General features: G+C 38.5%; 1 protein-coding gene across 3 annotated transcripts in view; it reads left to right on the top strand.

Annotated features, from left to right (window-relative positions):
• SYT9 (synaptotagmin 9) overlaps positions 1–14,193 on the top strand; it is a 67,812-nt gene that overhangs the window by 25,814 nt on the left and 27,805 nt on the right. For all 3 annotated transcript variants that reach the window (XR_011337494.1, XM_069857517.1, XM_069857518.1), the window contains exons 2-3: positions 8,210–8,561; positions 11,452–11,998. Coding sequence is in view for 2 of the 3 variants with exons in the window: in XM_069857517.1 (XP_069713618.1) it covers positions 8,210–8,561; positions 11,452–11,998 (899 nt within the window). In the remaining variant the exon portion in view is untranslated. The remainder of the gene's footprint in view (positions 1–8,209; positions 8,562–11,451; positions 11,999–14,193) is intronic.

Genomic DNA, 14,193 nt, shown 5'->3' on the forward strand with positions numbered 1-14,193 from the left:
GTATTGCTAATTCGTTATTATTTTTTATAGCAGATATCTGTAACTATTGCTTTGAGCAATTTGGTACAATATTGCAGTACAATTTTATAGAAGTGGGAAATGAATTGCTTCTCTGTAACTTCTTTTAGTACTCTCAAATGCTTCTTTACTGTTTATTGCAACTCACAAAATCATAGAATCGTTCAGGTTGGAAAAGAACTTTAAGATCATTGAGTCCAATTGTGAACCTAACACTGCAAGGTCCACCACTAAACCATGTCCCTAAGCACCACATCTACACATCTTTTAAATACCTCCAGGGATGGTGACTCAACCACGTCCCTTGGCAGGCTGTTCCAAAGCTTGACAATCCTTTCTGTGAAGTAATTCTTTCTAATATCTAGTTTAAATCTCCCCTGGCACAACTTGAGGCCAATTCCTCTCGTTCTACTTTTTGCTTGGGAGAAGAGACTCAACACCCACCTCACTACAACCTCCTTATAGTTAGTTGCACAGAGCGATAAGGTCTCCCCTCAACCTCCTTTTCTCTAGAGTGAATAACCCCAGTTCCCTCAGCTGCTTTTCATAAGACTTGTGCTCCAGACCCTCCACTAGCTTTGTTGCCTTTCTTTGGACACGCTCCAGCACTGCAATGTCCTTCTTCTCATGAGAGGTGCAAAACTGAGCACAGTGTTTGAGATGCAGCCTCACCAGTGCTGAGTACCCAGGGACGATCACTTCCCTGGTCCTGCTGGCCACGCTATTTCTGATACAAGCCAGGATGTTGTTAGCCTTTGTGTCCACCCGGCCACACTGCTGGCCCATGTTCAGCCAGCTGTTGACCAACACCCTCAGTCCCTTTTCTGCCAGGCAGCTTTCCAGCCACTCATCCCCAAGGCTGTAGCACTGCACAGGGTTGATGTGGCCCAAGCATGGGACCCAACGCTCAGCCTTGTTGAAACTTAGACAGTTGGCCTTGGCCCATTGATCCAGCCTCTCCAGATCCCTCTTTAGACTATTCCTTCTTTCAAGCAGATCAACACTCCGACACAGCTCAGTGTCATCTGCAGCCTTACTGAGGGTACATTGAACTTCTTTAAGCTCCATAGACTTGTGTGTGTCTTGGTGGTATAGCAGGTCACTAACCATTTCCTCTTGGATTACAGGGGCTCCATTTTGCTCCCTGTCCCCACCTTCCAGCTCCAGGGGCTGGGTACGCAGAGAACAACTGGTCTTACCATTAAAGGCTGAGACAAAGAAGACATTAAGTACCTTGGCCTTTTCCTCAGCCTCTATCACTGTGTTTCTGCCTGCATCGAATAAAGGCTGCAGATTCTCCTTAGCCCTCCTCATACTGCTATTATATTCAGAGACACATTTTTTTTATTGTCCTTTATTTCAGTAGCCAGATTAAGCTCTAGTTTGGGTTGTTCTTTCAAGGACTGCAATTGAATTTAAAGTTTATTGGCATGGTTCAAATAAGCTGTTTGCTGTCCTTCTGTGACCTAGGGACTTCTTGCTGCTGGCTACATATTGCAGAAATAAATGGCAAATTCTCTTCATTATTATTCACAGGATCATAACATTCAAGATTAATGTGTGCTCTGATGGCTTATTCATGAAAATGTTGACAAACTTGAAAATCTCATACTTCTTAAGACACATAAAATTTGTCCAAAAATTTCAACTAGAAATTTTGTTTTTTCTTTATTCATTCTTCATCACTCATTTCTCTGTTAAAACCTTTTATTCTGCCAATAAGGGAGCATAAACAGTATTTGCCAAAAGTGACTAGTCACTTTCTATCACTAGATGAGAAGTTAAATTCTTCAATTACCATATGAATTACTATTGCCCATCCCCTAAAATAAAAAGGGTTAACATTTTCAAGTTAAGAATTAGCAACTCAGTTCACTTTATGAATGATCCTACGAGAAAAAAAAAAACTCTAAGTATATCACATTATTTATTCCAAGCAAATAATTAGCCTGATTGTATTTAACATATCCCAAGAAGTAGCAGAGCAAGAGGGTGGGTGGAAATACGCACTACAGCTCTTGGCTGCAGTCATGGGAACCCTAACTCTTACAAAGCACAGCTGTTCAGTTTTTGCACTGTGAAGGACCTAATGTGGTCATATGAATTTCTGGTATAGATGAATACCCCAAAAATTTCTTTCCTTCTCAGAATATCACCAGCTTCTGCTTTTAGCTAACAAGTTATAAGTGTTCCTCAAATGCCAAATGGCTTTTAGAAAATGTCATGTTTGTTCACTCCAGCTACATTGCCTGTCCTACAAATGCAGCACCTTAACTGACTCTGCCTAATAGGATGCAGTAGAGCTGTTCAAGCCATGTCATGTTACAGATAGCATACCTGACAATCTGGACTAGTATCCTCTCTTCTGTTGTTATTATTTATGCATTTTTTTCCAGATTATATAACATTTTGTGCTTGAGAGTAGAAAAGCAAATGTATACAGTAATTTTGCATATTTAATAAGTTCTGGAAATTATGTATTCAAAGAGAGTATGGTAACAACCAAGAACAACCAAGTCTGAGACACAGGAACCTGGATAAAACTTATTATAGCTGTTATATGCAGTTGTGATGAATTTTATTTTCTACTATGCTTTCTTTGTATTCATGTTTCTTGTGAAGCTTTAGTTTTCACGAGATGAATACCATAATTCTTTGTCAGTAGATACTGCTGCAAGATGTCAGAAAGAAAAATGGAAGCCCTTGAACATATGACTCCTCTCAACTGTAAGAATCCCTGCTCATTCAGCCAGCTGTCTGATTAGTAAAGACATTTTTTGTCACTTACAAACTCTAGCAGAATCATGTCAGCTAAGTTGTCAATGAAATCTGCATTAATGCAGCCTAAATATATTAAGAGGAAATAGATAAGCAAGCGAGAAATTCTTAAAACAAGTTTAATTTATTTGATTAAAGATGTTACGCTTTATTATAAAGATTGATAAGTTTTCTTCAGCAATTATGCTTAAGTGTTGTGCTCACATACATTTTTGATTGTAAGTAATAAACTATCTCAATATGATGTCACCTTACCTGAATCACAAACAAAACTTTCTGTTTACTGAACTTTCCTTCTTAATAAGCAAAACTAAAATTTCTGCTGCTACAAAATAAAAACCTAATATTTTGCTATGTTTTGAGTCCATTTTTTTCTGTTTATGAATGTCCATGAATAATTTGCTTTAATTTTTTTTTAGCTTAAATCTCTAATTTCGTGATCTTGCCAAGAAAATTTTATGTCAATCTTGTGTTAGTTTTGAATATATCACAGAAACTGCTGCTGGAAAAATATTCTAAGCAGACAAATCTCTGTTCCTCAGGCACTTGTTGCGAGGATTTTGTATGGCCATTTAGTAATTCTGAATTTATATTGAAATTGGGATATTATCTGCATTTAAACCAATTCATTATTACTTTGGATTGCATTTCAATGTTGTAGTTCATTTATGAAACTTAATTAATTTTAAGCAATACCTAGAAAAAAAAATTACACAAATTTGTAATCCAAGCAAATCAGATGAAGAGAAGATGCATGCTGATAAAGTGGATTTTGTAACACTATTTAGGAATAAAACCATAATCAAGTCACTCAGAGGATTATAACAGTGTCTTAACCAACACAGGAGTTTTACCTAGGCCTACTAATAAGATGTAGAACACATGAAAAAAAATAGTCACTAAAAGATAATAGTAGCCTCAAATACCAGTGAGGCTCAGTTATAAATACATTTTTAGATCATGGAACATATTACTACTATATGAAAACCAGACACTGATCTCACTTAAGCCTGTTTTGTTGGTCCACATTTATAAATTTCGGCTTTAGATAAGAGTTGGAGTATGTATCTGTAATAAAATTAACATAATCTGAGATTCACTCCCTTGGTTTCCAGCTGCCTTACTTTAAAGAATTTCCCAGAAAGTTTCTAAACACAGTATTAATGGTAATTAACTTTATTCAGGAGTATTTCAGAGAAGAATATACTAGCTGAGAATTATTTCTTTGTCTCAGGAGTCTTTGCAAAGAGACACCTTTCATCTTGAACAAGTGCCAGCTATGTTAATTAAGAAAAACTTGTGAAGCACAAATGAAACGACACTGCAATATTAGGTTAAAACTACTTCAGTAAGTACTTCAGGTACTTCATCCTAACAACACTTCCTCTCTGGAAAAGTTAGCGTCTGAGACATCTAGGTTTAAAAAAATAAACAAACAACTTGCTCTTGCAGTAGGGTTACTGAGCTAAATTATGGCCAACCCTCCATAGGTGCTATTTGCATGAAAAGCATCTACTTTAAAATGCAAGTAAGAAAGTTTAAAAAGATCCAGCAATGACTTCATAACCAAACCTAGTATTTTTGATAAAGCTGTCAAAGAACTGGTTGTAAGAAAATGTGTCACAGAGAGAAAGGCCATACTTATCTCTCCAGTCTGTGCTAATAACTGATGATGTGATCCATACGTAGAAAATTCTGTTTCACTTGCTATTTCTGCGTTAGTTTTAACCTTGTAATTGCTACCACAAAGGAAACAAATGCACTAATTATACAGATAAGCATAGGAGATTCATAAGAAATTGAAAGTCAGTAGATTAAAATGGATTCAGACGTGAAAACCTAGTCAAAAACTGATTAGTACATGCCACGAGCAAGATATTCAGAGAGCCTGTGTGTCCATGGGCTTACTGCAAACCACAGCTGAGTACCTGAGTTGTTATAACTGCATACCAGTAATGGCAGTGACTTCCAAGTGAAGTTAAAGTCTTAATAGACAAAAAAATAGATGACATGCCCTAGTCGAGAATGTCCAATCTGGGGCGACCAGATTCCTGTCTATCAAAAGGCCTCCTTTACTGTTGTGTGAAAGCACATAGCAGAGGATATGCTTATAAAATGCAACTGTATGTATATAAAATTGCATTGATTGGTGGCTTTAACCAGCTTTAAAAGTACATGTTTTTAATAGAAAATTTGGACTTATATTCTTTGGAACACATTACCCATTATCAACACGGTATAATGCTGTCCAGTTATTCTGACATGTTACAATGTGGGAGCTCAGGTAATGCTACAGCCGTGCTCAGGAACCTGTAGTTGTACAGTTTTGACTTGGATTCATATCAACCCCTATGGACACTTGTCAGGCATCAGAGACATCAGTGCAAGTACCTGCATCACTGAGGCCTGCCTTGTGTTGAGGTTCTCCTTTGCAGAGCATCAAGAGCTCATTATCAATGCCAAGTAGGTACAGAGAGTGGATATATTTGTTAGCCACTAATGGAACTGGCCAAATGTTAAAAGTGAGCACAGGTGATCATCGTAAACATGGCAAAATGTGCACACTGAATGTATATGTTGTATTGCTGCTGAAAAAAACTCTTCCTTCTGAAATAGTCAGCACTGTTCCTCACTGCTCCATGCCCACCTGTAAACTGCTCAGCCTTGCCTACAGCGGTTGCCTGCACTGTAATACACATTTGAAGTTTAGACTTATGTCAGTTAGTGCTCTGGAAAACACATTGCTCTAATTCTGGTGAAAGCAGAGTGAATTGAAAAGCAGCTGGATCTTTGAGTAGCGCTTTCTGTGCTGCAGATCTCTGATTTTTGTAAGGACAAACAAGTGAAGATCCTGCGTTCATTACAAAGCAGAGGAAATCACTGGCATCAGATGAGTACTTGCTACCACATGGGAGTACAGATAAACAGGCTTAGAAAAACTGAGACATCTGGAAAAATGGAGTAAAAATTTTACAGAAAATACAGTGTGTGACAGTACAAATGGCTAACGTGAAAGGAGCTCCAGCATGCAGCCAAGACTCTCTTCACCTGAGATTTCACTCACCCCAGCTATTCACACTGGATATGCCCAGTTGCTGAAAATTGCTTGCCAGTTGTACAGTACATGACGATTACTGCCTAATAAAAGTTAACAGCTTAGAGTACTGCCCTTTAGCACTAATACCTTTTATAGAAGCAAGACAGATACATTATTGTCCCTTTTCCACCCACGGAAACAAAAATGGTTCCTAAGGAGTCAGAAAGAAACAAAACCGATATGATGGAAAAATAATCCCTTCTTATTCTTCGCCTCCCCAAGTTAACTGAGCTGTTTTTTACGCAGCCTTTCTGAAAATAAGCTGTGAGATAAGGGTTCTCAGTGATATGTTATTAAATGCAGAGGTATATTATTAAAGCCCTTCAAACTCTCCAAATGAAAAGTAGTTAACATTGCTCTGATGTATTTTTTTCTCATTATATCAGTTCTCTAGATGATGAGATGTCCTCTGCTAAAGTCATCCTCAAGGTAGGGGATTATTGGTCTACCTTTCAAATTGTTCCTCACCTTCAAACATCCTTGGCATTGGGCAGTCTCCAGTTCTCACCTTGTAATCTACTGCCTGGTTCTGACAACTCCCAATTTCTCATTTCTTTCAATGGTGGAACATTTACTTGAATCAGTTATCTGAAAAAGTGACCTTTTTGCAGACCTCTGATGTATTTCTTCCTTCTCCTCCAGGGGATCCAAGACAAATTGCTTTATTTTGAAGGTCTCCTTTCTCTAATGCATCCCGGTTCCTTTGCTTTTTAATCAAACAGGGAGGTTGTGCTCTGCCTCCTCTGCCAGACTTGTTTACCAGTAAATATGCCAAAAACATCAAGAACCACCATTCTACTTTCTCCCAAATTGCCTTTTATGCACAGGAGGAACTTCTTTAATTAATTTCAGCTCTGAAACTCTTTGCTATAATTCCAAACAGCTGCAGTGCTGTGCCCACTGTTAATGAGCTTTGTCTTTATATGACAGAGGAAAGGACAGAAAGGGCCATGCTGGCTAAAATTGTTTAAAATTGGTTTTCAACGTGCAAAATAAACTGGACAGCTCCTGCATGAAATGAATTGTGGTGTCACTCCCCTCTCTGTAGAAATTTAATCTGTCTGGCTAGTGAGAATGAGACTCATAGCAGGAGCAGAAGGGACAGACTTTTCCACTTGCTTGAAAAATATTATTCTTTTTTTTTTTTCAAATTGACCGAAGCTGTTTCTTCTGAATTCTCATTCCTTAACACTCATCCTAGTAGGAGCAGTACATTTCAACCTCACGCCATCCTTTGAAAATTTAGGCTAGCTGTTAGGTAGAGAGATGCAGCCTAACATTCTGAACCTAAATGCAGTGTGAAAAATTGCTTTGATCAGGTTGTGTTTATCATTTGAGGCAGTTAAATAGAGTTCTTACTAATTTTGTTTAAGGCATGATGTATTGCATAATCCGCAGAGAAAGTCATTTAAAAAACAGTGTAACCATAAAAACAGCTGTTCCACTGAGTCATTTTCCCAATGTGCAACTTAAAACAAAGCACAACAGAGAAAAAGCCTCTCCTGCTTTAACTTACTTGCGTTGATATGATTATGGAGTAGAATAATGCTAGGAATGCAGAGAAAACCAACAGCAAACTCATCTCCAAATTCCTTTTATACCAGAAGTTTGGAAACACAAAAAAGAGCCTTTGGTGTTAAAAAACAGAAAAGTATCTGTTTTGGAGAGATGTTGGTACTGAAACTAAATGATGAGCAGCAAGACATATATTGGTAGTCAAAAACATTTGCAACCATAAGAATGAATCCAAGATTACAAGGAAGGGAATTAAAACAATGAAATAACATACTTCAGTTGATTACCTATAAATATTAATGCCACATATGTGCATGTGTGCATATGTTCACAATTGTGTGAGTATAATATAGTCTCTGGAAGAGAAGATAGTCTGTTAAACAAGGTGCAGGAGACAGCACTGCTTAAAAAGAAAATAAAGAAAGAACAAAGTGTATTGCAGGCACTACTCTTTCATCGATAGAAAGCTGAGTGAACAAGTGAACAGCCTTTTTCATATTTAGAATGACCCTCCATCCCATACAGCTTTTGGAGGGAAAATCAAAATTAAGTTCTGTCAAGATAAGCCTTATACTGAATTGCAAATGCAGTTAATTATTTCTCTTGGGAGAGCCGGTGTGGGAGGGAAGGGGGGAGAAGAATAGAAAATTTAATTCTGTTATATGACTGTTGCAGGGACCAGAATTTAATTTTTGTTGATCTGCAGTCCAGAGATCTTTACTTCCCATATTGTATGCCTTGAAGATTTAGAGCTCTGAAGAGCACAAAGATGTGACAGGCATGTGTTTTTCTTGTTTGCAGATATTTCAATAAGCTTGCTATCCTTAGTTGTCACGGCCTGTGGTCTTGCTCTGTTTGGTGTCTCTCTGTTCGTGTCCTGGAAGCTTTGTTGGATCCCTTGGCGAGAGCGTGGTCTGCCATTTGGGAACAAAGACAACAAACAAGAATCACTGAACTACACAGATACAGAGACCAACGACCATGACTACAGTGAGGATTATCTGGGTCAGCCTACAGCCTATCCAGAGTCCTCCATGAAGATCAGCCATACCTCCCCCGATATTCCATTAGATGCTCAGGCGGGAACGAAGGAGAACTGTGTGCATAATGTGCGAATGCATCGTCAAATCACTGAACCAACCTCTTCTGCTCGGTCAGTAACTCATATTTCTTTCTGATATTAATGAATACAGATGCAGTCAAAAGAGCACAGTGTGATTATCCATTACACTATTAAAAATGCATAATTTACTTACTACATTTGTTTATAAAAAATTGCACAAAAGTTATTTTTTGAGGTGCACAAACCTTTTTGGTTAAAAGGACACGATCACAATGCTATTCCACTCTTCTATCAACTACTGTCTCATTTGTGCCTCTCCCTCAGAAGATGGACAAAACAAAGCACTGTGTGTCCCCTTGAAGCACCAGAAAGCCTGGATTTAACTTGTAAAGCGTATTCACTTGCACTTGGCACTAACACTGAACACTCAGTAATTTCTCCTCAAAGATTTTTAAAAGCCAGAAATGAAAAATGGGCAAGATAATGAAACACTTGCAGAAGTTAGAAATAAGATTAAAAATGATAAATTTTAGCCACAATCATGACTATGGCGGAAAAAATGACTGAGCAAGAGTCAGTAAAGTCTGCAGGGGGACTGGAGAACCAGTACAGGAGGGAAGAGGAATGAGAGAGGGTGAAAGCATGTGCACGGGCAGGTGATAAAAGGATCACATTTCACACGATAAGAAAAAGGATCATCATGTGAAGAGCCAGTAAATTTCTGATTCAAAGCAGATGCATTTCTTCTGGAGCTCTTTGCTAGCCTCCTTTCTGGCTATCTGGGAGAGGAAGTTTAGCCAAGACTCTTACCTGCAGGTCACACCTGATCATAGGTAATGTGACAGCAGCTAGTAGCCAGTTCAGTAATTGCTAGTTGTCCAAAACATGTTTCAGATTTGAGACGTCCCCAGAACATTATTAATGCTATGCAGAAAAATATCCAGGTGCCCTTTCTCCTTAAATTAGCCCAAGAATGTGTTTGGCTTATAGTGTTGTAGGAATCTATGGGGAGGTCAAAGCCGTAATTATGGGTATCGAAGCCTGCACCCTGCCACACTTAAGGTTGAATTCCACCTAAGGACTAATAGCCCAGAAGTACAGTACAGGGCTGGTGCTGCTGTGTTTTCAGACGGCTGTGAAATAAGCATATAATGAGATGCATTAACAGCAGAAGGTTCACATCTGACATCTAACACAAAGAGGTGTCATGTGTCTTTTGATATTGTGAAAGCATTGAGTCAGATACAAGCTTTCTCTGCTACGACATGGCAGCAATTTTGATACTTAATCAAACGACAAATGTGCAGTATCACCGCAGCCTAGTCATCTCGCAAGAAGCAGCAGCAATCCCAGTCTGTAAAAGAACTTGCCTCAGCATCCTGAGTGCATGGACAATGTCTTCACTCCTGTGCATCTCTGCAGATCTTCCTTCTGTCAACAGTTCCCAGTCTCACTCCCGGCAGTACATGTTACACTGGCACTCTGTCCACAAGGACAAGACTCGTCCAGGTCTCCTGGACCCCTGCTTTATACCACATGCTTATATAGGCTTTTCTCTTTTCCCCTCTCTTTCACTGCCCCTTACTTTTGCCAGGTCTTCTCCAAAAGACTCTTTCACTGAGCAGGAGGAGCTCATTTTCCTTATCCTGCATCCTTCATTAGTTCACCTTTGTCTCTGCTGCTGACTGGCATAAATCAGTAGCCAGAGACCACCTTGATAAGCTGTCTCTCCAGTGCCCTCATTTTTATTCTTCCCCAGGGTATTCTACACCTCCCAATGCAATGAAGAGCTTAAGGGTTCAACAACAAAAGTACTTTGTTACATGATTATATTTTATCATGGAAATGACTAATATATAGCCATAAAATTATGTGATAAAGTTATTATGAGACAAGATAAAAAAAAATAGTATATAGGAGACTGCTCCTGTTTTAAGCATAGGTGAACACATACTTGCAAGGAATGAATGAACAATGCTAGCAGAGGAACTATTGCTGCTTACATTCAACATAACTAGCTTCGGACTAATCCTGTGCTAGCTTTTTCCATGTGCTGCTTCTGTATTCATCCACAGCTCATAGTACTCCAATACGTTGAATGATTGCTGCATATGAATAGGACAAAAAGGTGGAATTCAACTCATGTAAGATTAGAATTTACTTAATCCAAGTTTCACATCCCACTACCCCAAGAGGGTTTGCAAATTTGATTTCTGTTACTATCTCATGAAGTGGAAATTTCAATCACAATAACTGATTGACTCCAGGTAATAAATTTCACTGGACCGAAGCTAAAAGCAACTTGCACTCCTCAGAGTATTGAAATTAAAGGAGCTTTTAAGCCAAAGTACCACAGAGTTTATGACATGAGGTATGAGAGGGAAAAAAACAACAATTGTTAGCGTGGTCAGCAAACCATTTCAGACCAAACAGCTGACTTGTAAATGAAGTAGTCATAGTGATGAACAAGTAGTTAAAATGCAGAGATGTCAAGAAGTATCCTCCTTTGTCTAGCTTTATCTTAGAACCAGAAATCAGCAAGCTCAGCCAGCATAATAGGGCGGATCCTGCTGCCATTTACATAATGTAACTAATTTCATAGGCATTAATCCAAAGTATTGAGTTGAAAATGGTAAATGATAAGAACAGCAACTTATCATAGCTCATTATACTTGCCAGTCACTCATATACTTCGGATTTCCAATGGCCATGAATTTGCAATAGTCACTTGCTTCAAACAGGTTTGGAGAGAGCATTCCACTAGCTTGAGACATAGGAACAAAAAATTGTGTGATGTTATCAGTCTAATGCTGAAAGTAAACTCTCACAACTGTTGGCTGTCGTGCTTGAAGTAAGTAAAAATCTGTCCCTATCGTACATTACAAAAATATGTCAAAGGCGAACAGGATCTTTAATGTGTGTGCACAGAATCTCAACATCATCAACACAATCTGTTTCAATTCTTTGATTTTCACTTAAGGCATAATTCAATCCGAAGACAGCTCAACCTTTCCAACCCTGACTTCAACATCCAGCAGGTTCAGAAACAGGAGCAACTGACGGGGATTGGCCGCATTAAGCCAGAGCTGTACAAACAAAGATCAGTGGACACAGATGATGGTCGGAGGAGTAATAGCAAGGCATGTGGAAAACTGAACTTTATTCTGAAATATGATTGTGATTTGGAGCAGCTGATAGTGAAGATACACAAGGCCATCAACCTGCCAGCAAAGGACTTCTCTGGAACTTCGGATCCATATGTGAAGATATATCTGCTTCCTGACAGGAAAACAAAACACCAGACTAAAGTGCACAGAAAGACCCTGAATCCAGTGTTTGATGAAGTTTTTTTATTTGCTGTCCCATACAATGATCTGAACACAAGGAAACTCCATTTCTCTGTGTATGACTTTGACAGATTCTCCAGGCATGACTTGATTGGCCAAGTGGTAGTGGATAATTTTTTAGATTTGGCAGATTTTCCCAGGGAATGTAATATCTGGAAGGATATTGAATATGTCACCAATGTAAGTATTTTTTTATTTTATTTCTGATTTTATCTGATTATAATCTAAATTGTCAAAGATTTCCTTAAATTTACAAAGGAAAATATGCTGTTCTCTCTTTCTCAAACTTTGATCTTAATCCAAGGAAATTTGCAGTACATTTTCTGTCCTCATGTCTCTTTCTTTGGATATATTAAAGGATGTCCCACGTAGGATACAGTGGGTTTAGTCATTGCCCTGCTAATAAGGTATAAAAGATGGAGAATGTTTTTCTTTTATTCTTACTTAATCTGAAACTTACTTAAGGAAATCACTGCCTTTCTTATTTTACCTGTCTTACTGTGTTTTGCATGATTTGCCGCAAAAATTGCGGCATACTATTCAGCAAGAACTGCAGATTCAAGATTTCTTATGTAGTGATCTTTGGCCCTTCAAAAGACTGTATTCGCATAAAGTGAGATAACACCACATCTATCACCCAGGCAAACACAGTTCAGACAATGCTGTTCCATGAAAACAATGAAACACACTGATTTAACTCCTTGTTTCTTATCACTTTGTTACATAGGGAAACGGGAAACTTACAAAATAAGTCTATATTTCTCTTATCCCAAAGTCTCTGGTATCAAATTCTGTGTAGGAATACAGTTAGTGATTAGGTACAAAAAAACCCCAAAATTACTTTTAGAAAAGAAAGAGCTTTCTTCTCAAAGCATGAGCCAACCTCCTCGTAATGGTATTAGAAACTAATCACACACATCCTATGGCGAATAGAATTTCTATGAGAATGATACATTACAGAAATACACAGAGGTGACGGTACTAGTGCAAAAAGACAGTAAATATTTCATTTGCTGTGTCAAATCATGCACAAATGGACTGGACATTTTCGAGCTGAACATCATTAACAGTAAGATCAAAGTGTAAGCTTGTTAGTCCTCAGTTCAGGAAAGCATTTAAGCATATGCTTAAGTGAGTGTAAGAAGCCATTGAAAAGTATAGGATGTTCCAAGACAAATACATTTCCTGAATTCATACCTTCATCTTTCGTCTGTGTGGTCTGGTAGCATGCCCATAATACAGACCAGATTGATTAAATCCTTTTATTTTTGTTTGAAATGTCTTTGTGAAAACTGATACTGTCCTTTTTCGAAGGTGTTTTCCTAGTCTTCGTAGTCAGTGTTCCATACTTGTGTATGGAATGTGCTGTGCATCTGCTGCACAATCTTCTCCCACACTGGGATGGAACTGCAGCAGCAGCACTAGCCGTTCCTTCACTCAAGGTTCAGGCAGAGGCATGGACCCTCAGCGTCAGAGAAGGATGCACCTGGCTTTTCTATGAAAAGTTACTGCTCTTCAACTGCAAGGCAAAAGTAAGACTCTGACAAAGCAGATGACAGTCATTCCAAGTGAAAGCTTCCCTTCATACAGCATTAAATGTCCTAAGCTCAACTTTTCAGTTTTGCAATCAACTATAAGTTGAATGCGCATGCACACTGGAGTTACTTTGATATGTACTAGTCCTTTTCCCATGCTTTAACTTATGCAAAAATTTGATTCTGGTGTTTTCCTTTTAATCACTTCCCCTTCCAAATTTCAAAAGTGATGCGGCTTATAGTTTGTATTCAGATTTTCTGTAATCTCTGAAATTAAATTCAGGTCTGAAACATGAGTCATTTATCAATTCCTACTGATATTAATTCCTACGTGAAGTGTAGTCCTGTTTACCCAAACAGAACACATGACCTACCATCTAGACTTGTCACTGGGTTTTCAGTTAACAGAGACCTTTTCAAAGCAAATGACTCATAGTACATAGGAGACACAATCCAGTTCTGGCTAATGAGAGTTCTGAGATAAGAGTATCAGATAAAAGTGTGGAGTACTCTGCTTACTAATTAACATTTCCAAAATTTCAAAGGTTAGAACTTACTCCATAAAGTTATGAGAAACCCTCCAAGCATCATTTAAGAAACCAAGCTGCAGCACTTTTTCTTGTCTGTGTAGCTTAGATATCTCACAGACTGAGCAGAACCTGAATTCTACAGGCTACTTAGTGAAGCTGCTGAAGGGAATACTCCTGTGTCTGCCCTCCCAACCAGGCCAGCAGGCAGTATTAGCGAATCTGTGAAATAAATCTTAGCAAAGTTCTGAGCACCACCTGGCACTTTATGGTTAGGAACAGAAACTGTGTCAGCTGTAGCAGGTTTTCAATC

This window comes from Phaenicophaeus curvirostris, chromosome 5 (assembly GCF_032191515.1).
Source record: "Phaenicophaeus curvirostris isolate KB17595 chromosome 5, BPBGC_Pcur_1.0, whole genome shotgun sequence".
In the NCBI taxonomy this organism is placed as follows: Eukaryota; Metazoa; Chordata; class Aves; order Cuculiformes; family Cuculidae; genus Phaenicophaeus; species Phaenicophaeus curvirostris.